We start from the raw sequence: 24664 nt of genomic DNA on the forward strand, positions 1-24664 counted from the left end.
TGTGCTTACTGGTCATTAACAAACATGACGATAACACAGAGAGGGCCTCGAATCTAATCCACGCAAAATGAAACCAGGCACTAACCAGGCACTAAGTGGCTGGTTTAATTTTCAACTCATTTTTAAATATATAATATTTTTTTAAATATATAATATGTATCGTTTCACAATTTTCCCATTGCCATCTGATGTATGTATATTTCATTAGGGTGGTGGCGGCAAGTGTACGTGAACAAATCAAACATACCAAACCGATAACAGAGTGCATTATGGGAATATGTGTTTTTCTTAGAATGTGGAAAAACCTACAAATCTTGGCTAGTGAGGCCTATTTAACCTTCAGTGGCACTTTATGGTGAGTAAAAATAGCACGACTGCAGCGTTTATTCCAGTTGCCATTTTTAACTGCCCTTTAAAAGCCGTGATAATTATTACATAAACCGCGTGAGGGGTGTTTGATAGGTGAGACCAGTCTGTCGCTGTTAATGACCGACATTCATCTCCCAGCCGGACGCGGAGCGGGTTTCCAGAGTGGGAGGAAAATCTTCATCATCCATCCTCTCTCTTCTCCTCTCCCCTGCCCTCCCCTCCTTGCGGTTTTTGTTGAACTCACTTCCAAATATGGAAGCGAACGGTGAGCGGCGGCGGCGGCGGCGGTTAGTGCACGCGCCTCGCTCACAGTTTGAGGGAGGGGCCAGGCTGCGACGCTCATCACCATATAAGGAAACAAGGGACCCGAAATTCGCTGTAGCGGAGTTTTTGTACGGACGGCGTCGGCACGCAGTTAGGGAGAGAGGAGAGGATAAGGGGCAGATGTTCAGGCAGAACGAAGCCAGCGTGGAACATGAGTGACGAGAATGACACGTGAGGCGGATAGCAGAGTCCGTGCATGTATACAGGGTGTGAAATGAGGCTAAAATTTCAGTTCGTGCACGCAGACTTATGCGTAATATGGGTCGAGTTACGGTGATGCTATGTAAACACGCTGCTTGCAAAATGACCTACATTCATTACGCGGAATAAAAACAAAGATGGTGTCATGGCCTTTCATTCATTGTTAGAAAAAAGAACAACACTATATATACATTAAAGACTACAAGAGAGGGCAGCAAAGAGGTGGACAGTGTTTCCTTTATCACTGTGGATCTAAGTCATTAAAATGAAACAAATGTCAACAAAGCTGTCCTTTCTTATGGCTTGTATACATCCCGAGTTCCCTCACTGGTGGGTTAATGCTTTCTATTAATATATAAAAGAAGTAAGGCTTTCACTTAAAGAGGACTATATTGCTTATAATTTTAGGCATCTCATTTACTACCAGCTGGGAATGGTTCCAGGAGGAAAATTTGATATATTTTAAATACAACATAATTATTCTCATGTGATGTTAAAGTGCTACAGAAATGCGTGGCCATTAGTGGAATATCTTTCCCTTTATGTGGGGAGTAAAACTCTTGAAAGGATTAAGAATTTTTATCTTATCTGCAAGTAAAACTTATTATAAGATCCCTGCTTTCTAAGGGCCTAGGCCAGGGATGTCAAACTCATTTTACATTATGGGCCACATTTCAAGTGGGCCAGACCATCTAAACTCCCCTTTCTGTCAGTGTAAAGAATTTTAACTACACATTAGAGTGCTGTTTCTAGTAGTAAGTTCAAATTAATGAAATAAATCTGTCAGTGGGAGTCTTTGGACTTAATTTGTAAGAAATAAATGGGTAAAATTACAGAAAAAAACTGTTGTCTCATTGCCTAGACTGTCCTGTAATAATACAAATTCGGGTACAAGTTAATCTTGGTTTTATCTGCCCATGTGTTGGCAAAGTCTAATCTGGTACATTGTTCCAAAGCCTCTGCATTTCCATTCATGAAGGTGTGGCTTGAATTTAGACCTTGACAATGATACACTTACCTGCTTGAGAGTGTTCCTGACTTGGTTCGATGGTGTGAAGGTGTTTTTCTGAAGCATGGAAACAATTCTGTCATCATGCACTTAAATTTTCTTGTGTGGTCTTTCCAGCCTCCTTCACCTGTACTGACATCTCCTTGGTCCCCATATTTAAAATTAAAGCCAAAGCTGTAAAATATAAATTTCACACACTGAATCAGGTTCACACATTGTTTGCTTCATTTGTGATGTAATAAGAGGGACCAGGTCTCACCTGGCCATGAAAATAATTGTCAGTCAACTGTCCAATTTCAAATTTCGGAAAACAGGGGACTGTGTATAAAAAGTGTTGTAATTTCTAACCAGTTAATGCAACACTTCAGATAAATATCCTGAATTAAAGTCTAAAATCCAATCCTATATTGATTGATTTAAAATCCACGGTGGTGGGGTACAGAGGGAAAGCTATAAAAAATACAGTTAGTTTGTTGGACAAAGATGCAACACAGATTAATGGAGACAGCTACAATAACTCATACAGTAGCCTACAATTTATTATTGTTCATATTGTAGCTACATACCTACCGCATAGTACCCACTTTGTATTACTAGTACATATACTTTACATGTTACATGACATACTGTATTGACTCATTGTTTATGTGCATTACTCATTCATTGGACTGAATATTACATAATGTAAACTGCTTGATTATTTGTACTGTAAACACACATGTATCCTGTCATATTACACTTTCTCTTTATCAGTGTTTTGTTCATTTGTGCAATAATCTGTGTTTATAAGACCTACATTCACTTGAGTACTGCTTGCACTATGTAGTTTTATGAACAGCATTTTGCTTGGCTCTCGTTGCACGATGACAACAGAGTTTAATGTGATTTGATCTAATCCAATATCATTCAAAAATTCAAACGCAATCTGTGGCAATCAATTCTTTGGCTGCGCAGTTACATCAAATGCAATGGTGATGTAAGAGCTTTGCATAAGTAGTATTTTTGTAACTGTGCTGATTTGCTTATTCACAGAGGTAAGCCTGCTGGTGGAAACAGCAGAGAAATGAACAGACCAGAAACGCTGGATCAACAGTTTGAGGCTCCTGTTTATTCTCTATAAAACAGCACTTCTCAAGTTAAAGCCACCATATACCTGCAAGAGATGACTGCATTAGCTGGGGCTGCAGCGTTGCATGCATTTGCTCGCCTTTGAAACAAGCTGTGTACAAAAAGCACCAAAGAGGAGGGGAAGTGCAATAATAACTGCTTTTTTTAAAAAACAATTTAAACAGTTCCCTCCTCTCGTGGAAAGAGACAGAAATGGAAAGTGCAAAATGATGGTCAAAAATCACAAATATTCAATATCATATTCAATTTGGGAATTTTTGGCCCTTTACTATGTGGATTTGTATCATTAAGAGTAATATGGAATCACTGTGAGAATAAAGCATCATTGTACAGCTTTTTGGTTTTTTTGGTTTTTTTTTAGTATTAGTTATTAAAGTGCATACTGCTGCATAGTTACAGGAGCCATCTTCACGTTATCATGCACGTTACATATTTAGAGATGTAGGGCATAGCTACAAATAATCATCGTCCTTTAATCCACTACCTGATTTACTCTGAGCTGGCCGGAGCAGTGCCTGCTTGGCCCCACAAAAACAAACTAAAATACAATAAATCCACTGAGTGGTCCAGCTTTTTATTCCTCAGTATAACTTGTTGATTTGCTAAAGATTAAATGGTTAACTGGCTGCATGCAAACAAGGATGTAAGAATCAAGTTAGCCCATATTGATTATTTTTCTTTCGCAGTAAAAGTCTGTCATTTGAAACGGTAGTTTTGAGCTGAACCGGGAGGCAGATAAATCCAAGTTTTACCTCACACAACTTAACAAATGTTTAAATTGTTTTTTTTTTAATAGAACAAATTAATGCGAAGCAGTTTAAATATCCACTTTAGTTACAGCTATTTTAAAAGTGGGGCTTTTGAATAGGGTGGGGTGTCACCATGTTATCTTTCTGCTGACAGTATAGACCATTACCCATCACTTAAAACATCACAAGATCATTTGAGGGGAAAGCATAACTAACAATGCCATATGTTACATGATTATAATCTCCAAGTCCAAGTGTTGCAGCCCTCTGAAAAATGAAACACTTGTACAAAAATTCAGGATAACAGCTGTGCTACAATTTTCTGCTCATTTCTCCTGTTTTTTTTGTTCTATGCAAACATTTTGCTTGTCATTAGTTTCACGTATGTCTTAAATTAATTTACTAGCATGTTTAAATGTCTTTAAAGAGACGGAATTATCCTGTATCCTATCCCATGCTTTGGACTGTATTATCGCTTAAACTCACTGATTTTTGACATCATTACAATTTGACATTAGCGCTGACTCTTAACATAATTAAAGCAGTTTATTTGGTCAATCAACACTTATCAGCATTCTAATACTGTCTTTCCTTTGGAATTTTTTATGGAGTGTATATTCCATGTGGTCTATTATTTAGTACTCGGATAAACAAAGGATGGCATATTTCCATAAAAGAACAAACAAGTGAATCTCACATTACATACAGGCTCCATGCTGTGCTGTGTAGAGCAAAAAACTGTGTTTATTCTCCCCTCAAAGAAGTGCCATTCAGCCTCCCAAGAAATGCTAGTTTATATTAAAATATGAAGCCAATCTACAAACAAGCTGGAATGTTTTAAAGTCAATGAGCGAAAACGCAGAAAACCTCACAGAAACCTGAATAAATGTATACGCTTTAAAGCTAGCATTTTAGGAAACTATTAAAAGATACACCGCAGAAACCCTGTCTGAGCAACATACAGCCAATGAAGATGCATTAAGCTTGAAGTAGAAAATAAAAGTGTTTTTAGGTTTAAGGTAAACATTGACTTGTCTATTAAGACCAATTGTAAACTTGTAAAGTAATGGCAGTGTCAATTTAAGACATAAAATACAGTTTACGTCCCTGCCTCAGAGAATAACAGAACCTTTGACAGGCAGAATATTATGCATAATAGAGATGCTGGTGAAGTGGCATCATCTTGCTACCCCGTGTCAGTGTTGTTGAGCTTGGGTGGCATGATAAGGCTTTGGGTGCTGACTGTGTGCTTGCTGTGGGTGCCGTTTGCATTGGATTATGAAGAGAGCTTGGAGGTCTTTTAACGGGTTTTCTTGTGGTCCACCATGCTTGTCCCTCTCGACTTGTTCAGCATAACAGTGGCCTGAAAGGAGAAAGAACAGGAGAGAGAGAGCTGATGCGAGTGTTTGGAGTGTTCACTGACTTCAGTTCTGGTTGCTGTATCCATCACTGTTTTTAAACTCTGCCAGCGATGGCACGGTCGAGGAACTTGTAAGGAAAGTGAACTCAAGATTCGAGAATGGACTTCAGACAGCCTCTGAGGGCTGGAACACTTTCATTTTCTGTTTCAGTCCTTTTTCATGTTGGATACATACATCATACATTTTTATTTTTATGTGTTCTTAATAATCACCATTTATCAGCAACAAATTTTTGTGAAAGCATTACAATAATCCACAAAGAGCACCATCAAACTGGCCTTCAGTAGCTCATTGTTGAGGCTTCGTGGGTCACACATTTACTGCATGGTCATGGTTCAGTCTCACCTCTCTTATCAGCTCCGTTACAAGAAGTAACAGTCGAGCCACTTTCAGAAAACAAGCCCTGATAACTCTGCTGTATGTAGGCCATCAAGCTCCAACACAGTCTGCAAATAACTGGTGAAAACTGGCATGTGTTATACAGTTGGACCACAATGTGATAACAAATATACTCCTTCAGCTTCAGCTGCTCGTCAGATGGCTCAGCAGCTTCAGACATGCCCGCCCCACACAGCAGCTCAGTGTTGGACTGCTCCAAGATGAGCTCTATAGACTCTATTGGCTCAGGCTTAGTTATACAAAAACACACAGACAAACTGACCGTGTACACTTATATAAACAAACATGCAGGCCAATCATTCACACACACACCCACACACCGGTGACACAATGACACATACGCATCCCCCCTCTAAAGTGCGGGTGAGTGGATGCACCCTCTGAAACAACATCCCACCCCTACACCGGGTAGGGTGCAGGAAACAGGGGTGTAGCACCCCTGTCCACTCCCCTCCCCCATTGGTGTCCCCAGTGTTAGGCTTTCTGACATTCATGTCCACGTCATACTGGTCTGCTGTGGTAAAGGCGTGAACGCAACGCTGTCCATATACTAGTAGATCTAACTCACCTATGGCCATGAGGGTAGGGACGGAAAGAATGAGATCACAGATATGAGCAGCGGAAATTAGCTTCCTCTGGAGCATGGGTGTCAACATAAGGCCTGGGGGCCAGAATTGGGCAGGCAAAGACTCATATCTGGCCCACTGATGGCTTTGAAACAACTATAGGATAGCATTAATTTATATAAATTTCGCAGCTTTTCCAACTGATAAGGGATCTGCCCCCCTCTCTGGGCAGAGAGCTACCAGAACTTTTGTAATTTTACAGATTACATGTGTACATATAGTTACACATGTAATCTGTAAATATACATTTTTATTTATTCACACTGACAGATTACTTTCATTTACTGCAGCAGCAATTCTTTACCATTAAAAAAAACTGTGATGTGCTGCTGAAAATGCACTTCTTTTTCTTATATTAAATAGGATTAAATGTCTAGTTAAATGTCTTTAAACTAATAGAAAAGGAGTTTTGCTGGTCTGTCCCACTTCATATCAAAATGGGCTGTATGCAACCCATGATAAAATGAGTTTTGACATCCCTGCTCTGAAGGGTGTCTGGGTTCTGCTTTAGAGATGAGCAGCTCAGTCAGAGCAGAGCTGCTACTCCTACACAGCAGGTTGAGGTGGTTCGGGTATCTGACTAGGATGCCCCCCAGGTGAGGTATTCTGAAAGGAGACCATGTAGCTGACCCAGGATAACCTAAAAAACAATTATGTCTCTTGGCTTGAAGTCCCTCAGAAGAGCCACAGGCTAGAGTCCAGTGGGCTGGATATCCACTTCATGGTGCCACCAGCCAGGTGAATGAAGGCAAGAAAATGGGAAGCGTTTAAACTTCTCCTCTCACAATTCATGCCTGGTGAACAACCAAAGCCAACGATGTTAATGTCTTCGTGGAGAAACCAGAAAACACATGCAGCTATCTCCATAGGTCAGTCACATTTGTGTGCAGTTTGTATCAAATACAAACAATTTTGCTTTCTCACGTGGTTAAAAATAAGAAATAGACATTTTTTTGCAATTTATCAGCCTTGAGTTAGAAATGTGACTATAATATTTAACCACGGGAGAGGTTTAGAGGGCAAGGGAAAAAAATTCACAGCTTTTTGGTGATTATCAACTAATGAAGCAGAGTCGTTTATACACTCAGTTTAACAACTTGAGGCTGTCAGCTTTCTAGCAGCTCACATAATTACCCTGTGATTTTCATGTAGTCACACCTGTGAGGTCCCATATTCTTTTTTAAGGAATTTATCATTTTTGTAGAAAAATGATGCCTGATGATTCTGATTCTATGTCATTTTTTAAATACATTGTCTGAATGTTTTTCCTTTCTTCACCACCTCCTTTATGAGAGTGGACAGTAGGGGTGGTTTTTGATTATCGATTTTCCGATTAAAATCAATTCTAGCTTGAATAACGTGATATCGAATTATTTTTAGGTCTGTACACGGACACGCCGTTGGGGCTGAAAGCCGACAGCTTACAGATTCTGATGCGTTGGCGGGTCCGCACTTTGCGTTTACCACTTTTTTTGCGCCAGATTCTGAAGCTGCAGGTTTTATCTCTCTCCAACCAAAATTGATTGAACCAGCAGCAAAAGAAGACCCAAAATAAGCTCCACATTTCGCTTCACATAAAGATCGTCATGAATTCCCTCTTACTTTTGCTGTTTTGCTTCCATCACGATAAAAATCACACTTCCTGCAGAGCTCTCTCTCTCTCTCTCAGTGTACTTCAAGAACAGTTCTAAAAATCAATGTTTTCTTCATTATTCACTTGCTTATTACGCACCAGTCTACTGTTGTTTACAGCACAGTCGCTTTTTTTTTTAAATTTAAATGACTTCCAACAAGAAAGCCTAATTTCTGCTGTTCAATACTGAAGAAACTTTTTAAAATTATGCGAAATTGCAAAACGCTTAGCTGAGTCTCTAATTAAACATCTGCAAACCTTTGCTCTGCTTCACTTCAGCAGCATCAGGTAATGTTTGTCTGTTGATTCATGGTTTTCTTCCATTTTTGTTCTACTGCCGAATATTTTTAAGGTGGTTATCTGCTATAAAAAGCCAGGCCAGGAAAATCTCCTTCATGTTCTTCAGTGTTTTAGGCTCAGTTACTTTGACACAAACACAAACATCTGCTGTGATGCTTACACCTCTGATGAAGTCTCACAGGTGCCAGCTTTCTTTTTACAGATATAAAAATATGGATATGTACTGATAAATGATCAGAATTATAATATTTCTGACTGTCTGAGGCAAAATTTCCCAGATTCAAATCAAATCGAATCAAATCAAATCAAATCAAATCAAATCATGGATTGAATCTAATTGGGACCTTGTGAATCCGAATCAAATCGATTCTAGAAATCAGTGACGAATCCCAGCCCTAGTGGACAGCCGACTTGCTGCAGCACTTTTAAACAGCTGCATAACTGCCTGATGATTCTGATGTCATTAACCAACATGAAACACACAGCATCGCTTTAGCCTAACAAGCAAAGAGACCTCCGGTTTAATCCCAGAAGAAGACACAAATCCCCTTCGGGGTTGTGTCAGGAAGTTTCTCCAGCATAAAAACCTGACAAATCAAAAATGCAGCGCTACCCGTACAGACCCCCTTGTTAATAAGCAAGCAGCTGAAAGTAACTTCTACTTTTACAGGCATTTCAAACTTTCAGATTTCACGTTGCCAACACTTTTCAAGATCAGCTTAGTGAGTGAGGTCCACTTAGTGTCCTCGTTGCTGAAGTTTTTCAAGTTAACTCTGAAAAGGTTTGAACACACTTTATCTAGGCTCAGGAAAACTCCTCGGGCACAACTGCTTTAACCAGTTTGTAAACTTTCCCCAGATCCCTATCACACGCATACTGTCAGTGAAGCATTTAAACTTAACATAGGACAAAGCTATCTGCTCAGACACTTAAACCTCTTAACTAACACTAAAGTAATAATTCACACTATTCAAATGTGTTGTATAAGCCGATTTTATATAGAGAACCAGACTTTTTATTTGTAATCCTGTGATTGGTGGTTTTGTTGCTCTACAACACCAAGTGCTCCCTCTAGTGGCTGTAACTGGTGCATTACACTAAAACAGAATCCAGCAATGAGAGCTTTGAGACACAAATGCCTCTCTTCCTTTATTCTCACCTGCTCCAGAACGACGCCGGCAGCCTGGTCGATGGCTCCTCCCACATTTCGGTACCGACCCGAGTAGCGGATAAAGGCCCACGTCAGCATGGCCACCATGACCGCACCAAGAGTGCAGTCACACAACATGGCGAAGGTGGACAGGCCGATAAAAAGAAGCAAGCCAGAGAGCACGTAGAGGAGGCACACCAGGACAAAGAGCACAGCTGGAGTTCGGAAGGCGCTGAAGAGGTTTTTGGACTTTGAAAACAAAGAGAAAGAGCAAGTGATTAGGAACAAAACTGAAATTAAATCATGTGTGCCCATGTTCATTAATTGATTTTTATACTTAGATAATAAAAGAGGGTAAAACAAACCACTCTTTACCTCGTTGTGCTTCTGGTATGACTCCCACATTTCCAATAGCTCCTTTTCCAGTTTCTCCTGGTAACGGTTACAAAACTCCTGTCCGCCCATCTTCTTGGTGGATGCAAAGACATGAAGAGCCTCCCGGAAGAAAAACTGATGTTTCTCTTCCAGGGACTCTGGAGAAACATAAGGCAGGTCTCCTCCACACACCTTAGTAAAATACAGAATCATAGAGAGGGAGGGTGTTTCAAATTCAACATTACAGCCGATAAATGTAACCCCCTTTACTCTGTAGATTACTGAGGCAACAAGCACTTTAAGGTAGTGACTAATGGGAATGATAAAAATCAGGGATCACCACAGAGATTAACATGAACTCACCTTCTCCATGTTCCTGTAATACTGGTCTTTGGCTGACGCCACAGCTGCCAAGTTATTGGCCTCTGCTGTGGCCTGGTGAGACAGACACACACATGGTAAAGATGATAAAGAGTGACCTACTCAAGAGCAAAACTAAGTGCCTGGTCAAACTGGCATAAACAGTATACGTACCATGAGCATAGTCTTTGGCTGCGGTAGGCCTTCCCCCTGATAAATCTTGATATAAACCTGGTGACACAAAACAGAAAGGACTGTTCAGACACAGATTTGGAGAACTCTGGGTAGAGAAATCCAAGACAGCAGCTGTCTAGAGAGACAATCATCTACTTTGTAACAGCTTAACCAGGAACCATATAATCATATACCATATAACCATATAATCCAATCACACACACATCTGTTCCACAGATACCGGCAAGATGGAGGTGCACTTTGTGCCTGTGAGATGAGCCACAGATGCTGACTGTGTTGGTGTAAATGTAACATACAAGGAAAAAGTTTAATAAAACTTAATTTGAGCTTTTTTTTTTTTTTAAATATCCTGGTGGCTCTTGAAATCACAATTATGGCTTTCTCCCCTCAGTGGGGACAGGCTCCAGCACCCTCCGCAACCCTGAACTGGGTAACTGGAATAAGATGGGTTGGTGGATTTCCTTACTACTTACTTCCTTACATACTTGATCTTGGTAGCTTGAAACCTGCCCAGAGCCATTGTTGAGATTCCTGCTAACTGGCAAGACACGTTTCTATTTCTACAACTGCAAAGCAGAAGGAAAGTTTCTAGAAGTAGACGAGTTGTTTGAACCGTAAAATCATAGACTAATATTTAGTTACAAAAAACATGAGGATTTTGTGCCTTTTCACTGTGATCTATAAACAGTAATAGACACAGGATGGCAGTAGACTCAAAACATCTGGCAAATTTTAAAGGAAGTGGGCTAAGGCATGTTTTCCATTGCCCCCCCCCCATTGTTTCTTTTTTAAACCCTGTCTCTAGCTCAGGTGAACAGCTTCAAAATGAGCTTCTTTATACTCAGAGAAAGAGAAAACTTCAGAGCAGGTAAAGTAAAGCAAATGTTTAACATTTCTAGCCAATGAACTAAAAGAAAAAGGCCTGTAAATATCTGATTGTGATCTCACCTTGAAAAACTCGAGCAGGCCGCTGCATGTGACTTTGTTTCCATTTATTTCTTTCTCCACCAGACGGTCTGGATGCAGCAGTTTGGGAATCAAAATCTTCAGCTGGTCTCTGAACTCAGGACCCACATCTGACAATAAATAACAATAAATTAAAAACAAAAATCTAAACTCAGGAGTGCACTCTGCTGAAGGCCATCCAACTAAAAATATCACAAAAACCTGAGGACCTTACCACAGAGCTGTCCCTTAAAGGCAGGACTGGTGGCAACTTTTAAACCAGGGTGAGGTAAGAGGAAGCAGGATATGTTGGTGAAGCATGAACGAATGTGCTCCCTGACTGTTTGCAGCTCCTCGTGTTGAGCCTCCTTAACCTAAAAAAAAAAAAAAACAACCAACCAAGCAAACAAATAAAAAACAAACAAGCACTGCTGAAACTCATCATTTCAGATCAGTTACATAAAAATTCACAGCCACAGTGCATTTATGATACTCTGCCAAATCATCAACACGTGGCTGGTACCTGTAACCGTTTATCCAGGAATTGATTCCCGCCTTTGAACCCATAGCTGTACTCGTAGGGAAAGCTCCAGTCCCTGATCAGAAACATCAAAGACTGCAGGAGGAGAGAGAACGTGTTAGAGAACAAGAGAACAAAAAAAAAACAAAAAACACAGATCACTGACTGTCTTTGTTTCTGATACCTGAAAGGGCTTCTGAAAGATCTCATCCATGGCGAGACGACCATACTCGGTGAACAGCTACAAGGAGAAAGAGGAGGAGGCGACGCCCATAATGGAAAATTAACAGTGAAATTCAAAAATGTGGCGCATGACTGATGTTAGGCAGTGAAATTACTTCTATCAGATGCAGAAAAAACTTCAAGTATGAAATAAAACACATGAGCATAACAGAGTAGACCAAACAAAACTGTTTAAAAGTTGACTCCTTAAAGTAGCTGCTGTGAATGAATTAATACAATATCAGAGCCAGCACCACGTGGAAAGTATTATGTGTGAGAGTCTAAGTCTAAACATTAACTAGTTTTAATCGTATGGAGCTTAAAATCTTTGGTGGGATTTTCCAAACACCAATCCAAACTGACCTGTAACTGCTGCAGGTCGTCCTCCTGGATGTTCTGTGAGAGATTGTAGATCTAAACAAGACAAAAACATGTTGGCACACTTTACAACAGTATCAAGAAAATACTGATTTAGTGATGCTCAGAGCAGATCGTCACCTGTATGGAGCTGGTCATAGTGCTGAGGGCAAAGATGGTGGCACAGTCCTTCACAGTGGACTGGTCGTCAAACGCTCCCTGAGTGTCCATCAACACCACAGCCACCTGCAGCAGCAGAGAGGGAGAAGATACGCCACATGGGGTAAATGTAGGAATCACATGCTATGACATGTGCTCAGATTTCAGATTTTAGACTGCCTCCAGTTTCGCTCTGAAACCTCATCAAGCTCAGTGCAGTGGCATATGAAGCAGTTCTCCACCAGCTGCTGGTTCAGCTTGCAGCGGTTCAGAGAGCAGAAATACCATCGCAGTTCAACACAGTGGAGTTAGAGGGCATCTGACTGCAAGATAAGAGACTCTGCATGATATTGAGGACCTGGGCAGTGAGCCAGATAGAAGTGAAACATAGAATGAAAAGGTTTTGGACAAGCTAGTTAGCAGTAATAATAATTTACAAATAACACTGAGGGGATCTTTCACAGTAACCTGACCAAATATGGCGATGGATGAGAAATTAGACATAAAAACATTTCTAAAACAGGTTTGAAATGCGTGTATTAATGAGTCACTGCATCTGAACCACCGTCCAACCTTGCTTTCATTCATTCAACTTTTATACTCATCTGTGATATGACTGAAATACTCTGACACCACACGCAGAAATGAGGAATGCAAGGAATTTAGAAACAAAACATGATTATACAGCTTACGGATGTCTGACCTCTAACCTTGAGGTCAAGGTCATCAAGGGTATAAAAGTCCATCTTAGAGAAGCAGAATTTCTTTAACTCAATTTTTTTTACATTAATAAAATGACAATAAGAAAGTCACCAGATTACCTGTTTTGACAGTTAGGGAAAAAAAATCCTCCCAGAACAATTGCCTTCAGAAAAAGCAGCTAAAGACGCCTGTAGGCAGATGAACCGCTTGGTCTAAATTTAGAAGATTGCTTCTAAACTTTGCTGGAGGCTAACAGAAACCAGCTCATCTCTTTGTAGCAGTGACACTTGCAGCATGCAGGGATCTGTCCACTGCATTTATAAACCTTTGTTACTTAATCATCACTTTTTAATAATATAAAATACAAACCTACAAAATGTCGTTTATTCCTTTACAGCTAGAGTAATAAAGTAATAAGCACAGACTAAAGGTTAGAGGAAAGGCTGAGACCAGAAATTACTATGGCACTGAAAAACTAAAACAATGAATGAACATCAGCTCAATATTTCAATATGAATTCCATTAGTAAATCTGAGTGCTTACATGTTTACTCTCTTAAAACAAATAATCACACATAAATGTTAGAGTACCTCTTCACCATCGCTCTTTTGGACAAGGAAAACTTCGCTCCACAGCTGGATGCCTGATGTTTCCGGTTCTGACCCTCCTCTCCAAGAAAACCCGGTCAGAGGCTCGTTATCGTTACCCATCCATTTCTCCTCGTCCTAACACAGAAATGCAAACTTCACTTTTAAACCCCCATCACAGCAAAGCCGAGGCCTTCAGGTAAAGCTTCAGTGCTATTCACTCAGCCATACCCTGAATTATGAATGGAGATCCCAATTGTTTTGTATAATTTACATAACAAATAAGTACCCAGTGGAGTGTAAAGTGTTCAGTGACTGAAAGATGTCATAATAGTCATGTTGTGAGGCCAGATGGTGGCACTATGGTAAAAGTAATGAATAAAAGTAATGAAATTAAGAGAGGGCATTCACAGACTCTACTCCTTAGTGGTCATGGCAAAATTCTCATTTACTCCTAGTCAGTAAACTAGTTAGTTCACATGTTAGAGCAGGGAGGGGCACATCTGTCCTCATGCAATCCATACACCAGGACTAATTCTACAGGTTATCACACCTTTAGGACAAAAATCTATCTCTAGCACCCTGCTCTGAAGCTTAGCTTCACACAATGAGAGTCCAGCATCTGATACTGTAAGTGCACTTCAGCTGATCTCTGAAGTGCACTTTAGCTGATCTTACAGAGATATGATGATGAGACACGCTGAAGGATCAGGTTACAGCACGTCTCACCTGTCTGTGCATGTATCGAAGCATGAAGTCGAGCAGAAAGCTCTTCCCCTTCCTGAAGGCTCCGGCCACTGACACCACCACCACGCGTTTGTCTCGGACCTTGGGGTTCAGCAGGATCTGACTCAAAGCATTGAGCTCCAAGGTGAAAGAGTGATCGTCCTTACACACATTGACAATCTGAACTGGGCCTGGTTCGCTCCCCATTATTCTTGATGTTCTGGTCCCTGTGCGAGATCACAAACAAAGAAACACCAAAACAAAATCAACACTAATAATGAATTTTTATAATTGAATGTTTTTCTTTTTTTCTTGAAAAAAAGAAAAAAAACAAGCATATACTATGCCATTCTTGAACAGTAAATCAGAGCAAAATTCATGAAGCAACAGATGAAATTCACCTACTAACACACTGCCACATGCGATATGGCACGATATACTCCAATATGTTGGGCAATAGATTGGTGCATCTTAGCTGAACATTATTATATAGCAACAATCATACTACTTGGAACATTAAATTGTTCTTAGTATTTCAGAAACTGCTGATGTACTCTGATTTTCCCACATAACCATCTGTAGGGTTTGCAGAAGATGATTTGAAAGATCTTCTGAAAAAGAGAAACTATTCAGTAAGCAGCAATGTGCTTGGTGAAGCTGGAGCAGAAAAACAAGACTGTCTGGAAATGACAGGAAGACATCAGTAATAAGCATTTGTTAGGACAAAGGTATGCAGAAGAGCATCTATAAATTTGTCTTATCGTCCTGCCATCACCCCAACCGGTTGCGGCAGATAAATAGGAAACAGGGGCTACAATTCACACTGGCTCAAGAATCTTGCCGGGGCTGATGATGAGTCTCAATTTCTGCAGCAAAATTTGGATGGAAGGATCAGAATTTGGCATAAACACCAATAAAGCACAGATCCATTGTGATTTGAATTAACAGTTCTAGCTGGTGGCAGTGATGTAATGTTGTGGGGGATATCTTCTTGGCATAGTCTGCCCTCCTTAGGGCCAGCTGAGCACTGTTTAAATGCCACAGCCTTCCTGAGTGTTGTTGCTGACCATGCCCATCCCTTTATGACCACAGTGTATGCATCTTCTGATGGCCACGTCCAGCAGGATGATGCAGCATGTCACAATGCTCAAATAATCTCAAAGAAGTTTTCTGAATATGACAATGAGTCCATTATATTCAAATATTTGGCCTCTACACCATATTGAAGCCAACAGAGCACCTTTAGGATGAATCAGGAGATTCGCATTATGGCAGCGGACAAATCTGCAGTAACCGTGTGGTGCCATCATGTCAACATGGACCAAAATCTCTGAGGAATGTTTCGAGCATCTTGATATGCCAAGAAGATTTAAGACAGCTCTGGGACCAAAAAGAAGGTCCAACTCAGTAATAAAGTGGTCAGTGAGGGTAGTAATAAACTGATTTTTATATTCTGGGCCTCTGTATGTTTTTGGTTTGTTTTTTAATCTTCTCCTTTTTGCCAGGAAAGTGGTTCAGTTGTCTTTACAAATAAATAATACCTAAACTGCATTAAAGCCTTTCAGCTCTTTGTTGCACTCGTTTTGTAGATTTTGCCCACAAAAACCTGATGTACTGAGTTACAAAATCAGCCAACATATTTGTGCAATGCTGATACAATCCTATGACATTTGTGCTAACAAACTAGAGAAGCTAACAAGAAAATATCGCCTATGTCTGCCTATCACCAGAGAAGAAATCATTCAAAAATTTGTTCAAGTTGGTCACAAGAAAACTATTAGGAAAGCTTCATTCATCATTAGCTGAATGTATGATGACAATAGACATCTCCAGCTTCACTAAGACTTCACTTATGCTTCCTGGGCTTGCTGACAGAAATCAGGCGTGCACCGGTCCCTCCATCAGGGACAATATCAGGCTCTGTGTGAAGCTGACGGAGGGCTCCTCTTATGGGTGTCACGCTGCTTTGCCTGAAGCATGCTTTCCCTGCTACCCCTGATGGTTTCAATACACTCCACTGTCGCTGATTTTGCAGGGTGGATGTCTTCTCCCGCGATGAGTAAGACAGGGAGGTGTCTGGATACAAGTTTATAATACCCAGAAAGCTGCCTGCTTTCGGTTAATGCTCACTACCTCAAAGGTGTGGCGGTGAGGAGCAGCATACCAACCATTGCAGTGACTGTGTTCATAAACCTCGATGCTAACAAGCAGAAAAAAATATGCATTTCAGACCAAATCTGCTTGCACTTTGCAATCTAAAAACGAGATAAACTAAGTGTACGAGACTGATCTGTGATGAAGCTACATGATATTAGCACTGAACTGACAGCTCTGCGAAGAGCACAGCTAAGCCGAACTGTGCTGACATCGACCTGAACTTCTCCGAAAAGCTAAATAACAAACTACAGCTCACAATCACTGAGCTAACGTACAAGTTAACGGATGCAGCTAAATTCTTGTGTGGCTACAAGCTTTCAAACACCAGCAAAACGCTGACATACGTTACCGTTGTTAGCTAAAAAAAAGTGTTAAAACATCTAAAACTAGCTTTTAAAAACGCTTCTGCGCTCTTTAGCTCCTGTTTAGTGATTTAATGTTACCTTTGGTGTCTCCAAACAGCTTCGGCACAGTCTTCTGAGAGTCGCCAAACCAGAGAAACGTAACTTTTTACACTGGCATGAAAATAACCATTAGAACTTTTTTCCATCAACAAACTTCCACACACTTCCTGCCTCCAGCCTGCGAAATGCCACAAGGGAAATGTAGTTTTACAACAGGGTTCTCTGCCGGCGCTCCAGTATCTCTATGAACTACACGTCCCAACTAGCCAAATGTCTAACAGCTCTGGGAAATGTAGTTTTTACCGTCAAGTTACGAATACGGAACTACCAGACAGGTAATGTAAAACAGTCCCGGGTGTTTTGCGTTTATACAAATAATAGCCTAAGGATTTGCGCAGAGGAAACTGAACAGACACAGCAGGTTTGCAAAAGGGCTTTGTTTTGTTTTGTTTGGGTTGTTTTTCATTGTCACATATGTGTGTCTGCGTTAAGTAAGCCGTGGCTGTTGCGCCCTCTCCCGGTGCAGCCAATCACTGTCTATAAAGCCACCAGGTAAAACTCATCACACAGAGACACCCAAACATATCCAGCAGCATTTTAAAGCAAACCTGAAGCCGATAGACTCAGAAAATTAACATTTAAAGCTAACAAGATTATTATTTTTAAACAAACAGTCAAACTAACTAGAGAAGAAAAAAAAACAACCACAATGACATACAGATGGAAACGTTCCTTCCTCGTACCTGTAGTTACTTTGTTTTTTACTTGCCAAGCAGCCTACTGATTTATAATCACATTTGTATTTACTGGGCTCTTTTATTTTATTTCTCCTTTTTATTCTATTTATGGATTTTTATTTTTTTTTTAGCTATAAACCCATAACCCATTTGGGCTTTAAACAATGTAAAATGTGGACTAATAGACCCTTTATGTTATAATTTTCAGTTAAAAACAAATATTAAACCTTAAAGAAATTCGATTTGTACAGTTCAGGCATCAAAAGTGTTTCAGTCGTGGATGCTTGGTGCATCTCACTAATATCCCAGAACCTAAAAAAGTAGACAATTTAATTAGCATACTTCATTACTAAATACTTATTCAGTTTCCGATAAAACCTAATTTATATCAATTTAAGAAAATTTTGAATTCTACCTTTTCAAGAGTCACAACTCTTTGCTCAAATACAATCTTTTATATAATAATTCAAACTATTACAAAGGCAATAGTGGTAGTATTAGTGTTTTCTCAGGAAAAAAACTGATGGGATGTAATGGACTGAAAGTCAAAGATAAACGTAGTTTTTAAAAATTAAGGAACCTTTCATTTGTCCTCTTCTGGTAAATTGGGTAACACGGTTGCATTAGTTACAGTGACACATTCAATATAATCAGAAAAGTCAAGAAAAATGCAAATATGTCAAAGAGAACTGACCTTTGGTCTACCCATGATGTTCATGCCACTTCCTCTTTACCATGCCAGCTCACTGTTTTATCTCTTCCATTTCTAGGCTACATAAGTTTCGGTCACAGGGTGGCACATATGTTGTGAGACATAACTTGCAGTTCATAATTACTGTTCTTTAAAATATGTTGATCTTGAAGATAGCTAAATAATTGTAAGCATAAACAAAATATTGAAACAGTTATATACGACATGTAATTTGGTTATCAAGAAGTTGGGCCAAAAGATAAATGTCCTTTTTTGAGGAGTTGAAATAATATTTTGGAACAACTTTTTCAACAACTGGGTCCGCATTTTGTCTCAGGTGCACACAACAAATGTATGTTTAGTATTTTGTGCATGGACTATTTTAAAATTCATGGCTGGAAAAGAAAATGTCCCATAATTGTAGAATAGCTCTTAAGCTATTTTGGGGCAAGTGCCTGATGGTCAGGTGTTAGCCCACAGAGCTACATGTCCACCACTCACATGAAGACATGTAGGGGTCCAGTGCGGTATACAGAGGGACCGGTGCACATATTAAAACTGTGAATGCACTGGCTGCACAAAATGTTTTATTTGTCCTGTACAAATCTATTCTGAATTTCTTAAATCATAACTTTGACATTATCATTAAAGACTTATTTAACCAAATCAAACTAAACCAAACCAAGCAAACTCACTGAAGCGGAAAACAAACATTAAAAACAAAATAAAAACAAAACTATAACAACCGATGCACAGCTCAGAAGAACGGCATCACAGATTTTATTTATTAGATTACAAAACCCAAAACTGTTGTAAATACATACAATTTATGAAGAGAATTTCAGTGTAACCGACATGTAAAGTGGTTAAAATGGCAGTGAGTCAATCAAACTGTTCCTGATTGAAGACATCGTGCAAATAAAATAAACTCAAGCAAAGATAATCTTGAAAATAATGGACATTAAAAACCATTAGAAATAAAATTTGAAGTACTTAGTATAACTGAGAAGTGCTTCCCTGTACTTCTTAAGTACAATCTAAAATCATAGCTACATTATAAATAATTTTTTTTATCTGTTTTCTTCAACTATCAAAGCAACAGTGTTGCTGAAAACAACAAAGACTGTCAACTACAGTTTACTTTGAATGTCCTACAGAAACTTTCTTAGAAAGAAAAGACGGTCACCGCTTAGAACAAGTGAAAGAGGGTAACACATATTCATATTTTACTGGTAACGATGTGGAAGTGAGTCAATGTGCTGTTCGCTGTACATTAAACGTGAACATTTCAACAGCGTGTTAGTCACCCCTGAAAATGGGAAACTTCTCGATCGAGAAACAGCACTGTATTGAGCTTGAAGCACTCCTTCCACCCCTGAGAACGATGTTAACATGTTAGAAAATCACTGTGGAATCATTTAATTTTTAATACTTTTGTCTCAGTTCTACACCTTGAAGGCTCTGTTCAGGCTGGATGGGATGCTATGGTGATATATTCAGCTTGTGTACTGGAAGCCTGAAATTATGTGGAACGATACTCCATCAGTTTATTTGATCTATACTGTAACATCACTACAGGGCAGTAAACAGGCTATAGGGCAGTGTTGTCGTACCAGGAGGGTTTCTTTGAGGATCTGAACTAATATCCACCGCCTGCGAGGTCCAGCAGTGACCCGGCGGCCTCCTGGGCCTCGGCATCAAGCTGCAGGATCTCCACGGTCTCCAGGTCGAGCTCGGTGTCGTCCGGCAGCACAAGGTACTGGTACTGCTGAGACTCGTAATAGTGCAGCTCGATGTAACCGCTGTCAGACAGGGGGTCCTTCTCCATGTCTTCGCACACCTCCTCCTGCTGGTATTCCACAGACTCCATGGTGACGAGCTCCTCATGATCCGGGGTCAGAAGGCACAGCGGGTTTTCGGCTAAAATCGGACTATCGGCGGTGGACAGGAGGAGGGTGTGTGAAAGGGGATCTGCATGAGAAAGACAACATTAACATTAATAACCCATCTTCCTGCAGCTCTGCTGAACAACCACTTGCGGGATTCTTTAGCGAGGACGTGGGCCCGTGTGGCAAAGAGGCTTGGAAATAAAACGGAGGGGGTGGGGTGGGGGCACTCATAAAAAGCCAGGCTATTGCCGGGTTGCCAAGGTAATGGAAGGCAGTTTCCATGAGAACAGAACACAAACACAGGAACAATGATGCATGCTGGGAAAGGTGCAAAGCTACAGACAAGCTGCAGGTGATAAAAGTGTCACAGAGGGCTGTTACTCCGCCGATAAAACGACTGAAACAATTTCATACCGGGTCCAGTATGTAGGTCCTGACCTGATATTTCCATCGAATCACACTCAGCAGGCATCTTGTAGCTTTCTCCCTCCAACCTGCGCACAACACACATCACAGCAAGAGAGACATTAAAATTATTTAGAAACATTCCTTCACTATTCACATATTAGATTTTACTGATGTGGTGGGTAAGCAGAGAAATATACTGTGTTAAAAAAAAAAATAGCATGTAGGACGACAGCTATGGATGATATTTCATCCTACTTCTGCAATATATCAGTGAATATGTTTGCTTATTTAAAAAAAAAGGCAAACGATAGTGAAGGAATACCCAAATATTCAGTTTAATAAAGTCAGCATTTTGCATCACCTTCAGTTGCAATGACGTGGAGACCAGAGGAGTTGAGAAAGGTTTAACCTGGGACCATCGTCACTCGAAGTCACTGAATGTCACTGACTTCTCTGGAAACCACATTGCTGCGAGTCACTTCCTGTGTGGAAGCCCCTTAATGTTTCACCAGCACCGTGTTAAAAACTTACTAGAAAGGCAGCAAAACCTTAAGAGAGGTCGATGCCTGTAAATGTTTGCATATTTTTCTTTTTAAAACTGAAGATCCGTTACACATCAACTACCGTATCGTGCAAAAATATTGAGCCACCCTCAAATCTTTATTTTGCTTCCATGTAGCCGAATTTACTGTAATTTTTAAAATTAGTCCTGTCCAATAGTTCCCTCAGCTTTCTGAACGTCTTTCAAAGTTTTTCTTCGGACGTTGGCTGCCTTTTCAGTCACTCACACTCCAGGTTTTGTACCTGACCATTTTCAGAAGAATTTTTACGTTGACCTATGAATCATTCAAGCCTTAAAAAGTACCCATATTTCCATGTATGTCTGCACATATTCCAATAAATCTCTGTCTCTATTTCCCCATTTTCAGAGTAAAATATAAAGAAAAGAGGGGTGACTCATTTCTTGTTGAACAATTTGGATTTTCTGGCCGTTCCTTAGCATGGGGCGCTAAAGCTAGTTTTTACAAATCCCTATTGCAGATACTCACAGTGCAGGCTTGTGTAACAGGTTGCTGTTGTTGCTGTGATAACTGTGGGTCTTCCTGAGCACTTCGAGGAGCGCTGGCCGGTACTCTGGACACACACACCACAGCGATCCCTTCCCCACTGACTGCAACAAACAAACAAATCCATGTAACAGATGCTAGTTTTCAAAAACACAGCACAAGTCATTTTCGGGAGTTGTAATCAATGTTTTGAATTCAGACCATCTGGATTCAATGAGGAGTTCACTCAGATCAATGAGTTTGGTGCTGTTCTGTTATTTAAGCACCCACCTGGCTCTTGTCTCTCTGAATGCGTCGGAAGCTCTTGCTCAGAGACAGATTGTGTCTGACAGAGTTCCTCCAGCCACCCGTTGCCGTCTTGTAGTAGGGGAAATTGTTCACAATCCATTCATAGATGTCCTTCACTGGAAGCCTCTTTTGTGGCGAATCTTCTATTGCCATGAAAATCAGACTGCTAAAGGAGTACGGTGGCTTGGACAAAGCAGCGGGAAGAAGCTGGGAAGCCATGGAGGGCTCCTGCTGAGGCAGCGGTGTCATTTTGGTGAGGGGCTGCAGTGGCAGCAGATTCCCTCTCTGATGCAGCCAGCTGAGACAGGTCAGGTCATCTTGGTCAGCTACGCTTTGTCCTTCGAGGCAATGAGACACTGTAAAGTGTGAAAGAGGGGAGCAGGAGTGAACAGACTCTGCTGTTGCTGGAGAAAATGAGGCTGGGGATGGCGGGAAAGAGATAGGCGAAAGTGGCAGTGAAATGGGACCATTTGAGGAGGTATGGTGGGGTGAGGAGGACAACGGCAGAGGCCCTCTGATAGTGGCGGGAGAGGGGCACGAGTGTGGCAGTGTATGAGAGCTGTTTTCCATCTCACTCTCAGGGTGAAGCTTCCAGGGTCATGCAGCTGAAAGATGAGGATGAAATGAATCAGAGCGAGGAAAGATGAAGTCATCAAGATACAAATTACTTCCAGGACAGGCAGGAACAGCAAGGACTGTACCTGTATTTGTAAGTTGTTGTTTATTGTTTTCAGGTATAATATACCTGACTTTAACTGCCAAACATACTAGATCACCACACACACAAACAAAAAAAAGATTGAAAATGCTGGAAAAATAAGAACTCCATAGCAGGTAAATGTTTGCCACCCGTTCCCCTCTGATGAGCATCCACTAAACGTCCAAAGTCCACTCCTACTGCTCCAGTTTAATAAAGGCAAACGAAGTCAGAGGACAAGTGCAGGTCCCAGAGAAAGTTACTGCTCATCGTAGTCTACTGACCATGACCAGGCTTATTAAACATTAAAAAAACAAAACAAAAGAAAACCAAGACCAATAAGACATTTATAGCATATCTAATCTACACTTATAAGGCTCTGGAGGTTTGTGTGTGAAGCCACATGGTTCTACAAAGCAGTTCAGCGGGGAAATGGCGGAACAATATAAAGTTTCATTTAGCTATTGTAGAAAGCCGCCTTTTCCCCCCTCACAGGTGACCCGCTCGGCGCTGTTAGCTAGTCTTTCAAACGTATAATATAAACTAGTTACTCACCAAATCACCAAAGCAGGGACTATGGTGGGAACTGCCTCCTCTTAAATGTCGATGTCGTTAAAAAAAAAAAGTTAAAGGTGAAATCCTGATGTTCAGAAGTAGACTTTCATTCGGACACCTTTCACTCCGCTCTCTGTGGCGGTCCGTGGTTTCCATGGACACCATAAGGACGCTGTGCAGGGTGCGCGTATCCGGGCGCGTTCCCACAACATTTGGTCTGACACCAGCCACAGGCGGCAGACAAGGGATATTAAACATACGGTCCTGGGGCCAGAAATGGCTCGCTAAAGTGTCCAGTCCGGCCCACAGGATGGCTTTGAAACACGTGAAAATTACAGAGTAGAAGGACATACATTTTAAACTCCTGACTGTATTTTGTGGTTACAGATGAGTCATATAATAAGAGTCTGAACATCAGGAGCCAAAATTCTGAAAAGTGGATGTTTTACAGGTTTCTTACTGACAAAACCATCCCTTATAACCTACCATACTACACCAATATATAACACATTAAACAGGAAATCCATCCATCCATCCATCCATCCATCCATCCATCCGCTTCTCCTTTTCAGGGTCGCTGGAGCCTATCCCAGCTGTCTTAGGGTGAGAGGCACGGTACACTGGTTCTTTTTTATCATTCATTTGTAGAAATCATTCTAGCTTTATGTTTTATTGACTGGTATTTATTTTTCATAGTTAATAATTACAAACTCAATAAGATTGTAAACATGGGCTGTAAGATTGGATGTTAACAACTTTGGGAGTCATGAGTACTGAAAAACAGGTGAGACATCCTCAGAGATCCATTACAGCAGGGGTGTCGAAGTCCAGGCCTCGAGGGCCGGTGTCCTGCAGGTTTTAGATAACACCCTGGGTGAACACACCTGAATCAAATGAGTAGTTCATTACCAGGCCTCTGGAGAACTACAAGACATGTTGAGGAGGTAATTTAGCCATTTAAATCAGCTGTGTTGGATCAAGGTCACATCCAAAACCTGCAGGACACCGGCCCTCGAGGCCTGGAGTTTGACACCTGTGCATTACAGCCTGTTCATGGTGGATTCACCTTACTACCATTAGCATGGAGGTACACGGTCCAACCTCTGCCAACATCTTGTGCCCAGAGGACTTGTAGTATAACTGTATAGAACAAATCCAGGTGAGAGCATATGATGTAGTGTGATATGGGTGTCACTTACACATCGTCGTTTGCTTTTTAGTGATGTTACGGCAGAACTTTCTTGCCATTTATGTCTTTATTGTTGGTAATTGTGAGGTCTCTATTGTTGTGATTACATTTGATAAAAGGCACAA

General features: G+C 40.7%; 2 protein-coding genes and 1 long non-coding RNA gene across 4 annotated transcripts; 1 reads left to right on the forward strand and 2 right to left on the reverse strand.

The window, feature by feature from the left end:
- Window positions 1–81: 81 nt before the first annotated feature.
- On the forward strand, window positions 82–4197 carry LOC120442639. Its single transcript, XR_005614832.1, has 2 exons — window positions 82–355; window positions 2936–4197. It is a non-coding gene; the product is annotated as an uncharacterized LOC120442639 (long non-coding RNA).
- On the reverse strand, window positions 2992–17212 carry atl3 (atlastin 3). The gene is made up of 14 exons (XM_031746489.2): window positions 17058–17212; window positions 14461–14684; window positions 13735–13869; window positions 12425–12529; window positions 12290–12340; window positions 11889–11945; window positions 11708–11800; window positions 11420–11558; window positions 11188–11315; window positions 10219–10275; window positions 10048–10119; window positions 9685–9876; window positions 9319–9558; window positions 2992–5143 (listed from the first exon to the last, which is right to left on the reverse strand). Exons 2-14 carry the CDS (start codon window positions 14662–14664, stop codon window positions 5081–5083), a joined length of 1536 nt encoding a protein of 511 aa, XP_031602349.1. The 5' UTR covers window positions 14665–14684; window positions 17058–17212; the 3' UTR covers window positions 2992–5080.
- Window positions 17213–19197: 1985 nt separating this feature from the next.
- On the reverse strand, window positions 19198–23510 carry si:ch211-145o7.3 (forkhead box protein N2). Of its 2 annotated transcripts, none has more exons than XM_031735514.2 (5): window positions 23351–23510; window positions 22081–22703; window positions 21793–21914; window positions 20774–20829; window positions 19198–20417 (listed from the first exon to the last, which is right to left on the reverse strand). In XM_031735514.2, the coding sequence occupies exons 2-5, from the start codon at window positions 22666–22668 to the stop codon at window positions 20086–20088; spliced, it is 1098 nt and encodes a 365-aa protein (XP_031591374.1). In that variant the 5' UTR covers window positions 22669–22703; window positions 23351–23510; the 3' UTR covers window positions 19198–20085. The 2 variants fall into 2 exon arrangements, with proteins under 2 accessions (XP_031591374.1, XP_039475440.1); XM_039619506.1 differs by having other exon boundaries at window positions 20750–20829.
- Window positions 23511–24664: the final 1154 nt, after the last annotated feature.

This window comes from Oreochromis aureus, linkage group 2, assembly GCF_013358895.1.
Source record: "Oreochromis aureus strain Israel breed Guangdong linkage group 2, ZZ_aureus, whole genome shotgun sequence".
Taxonomy (NCBI): domain Eukaryota; kingdom Metazoa; phylum Chordata; class Actinopteri; order Cichliformes; family Cichlidae; genus Oreochromis; species Oreochromis aureus.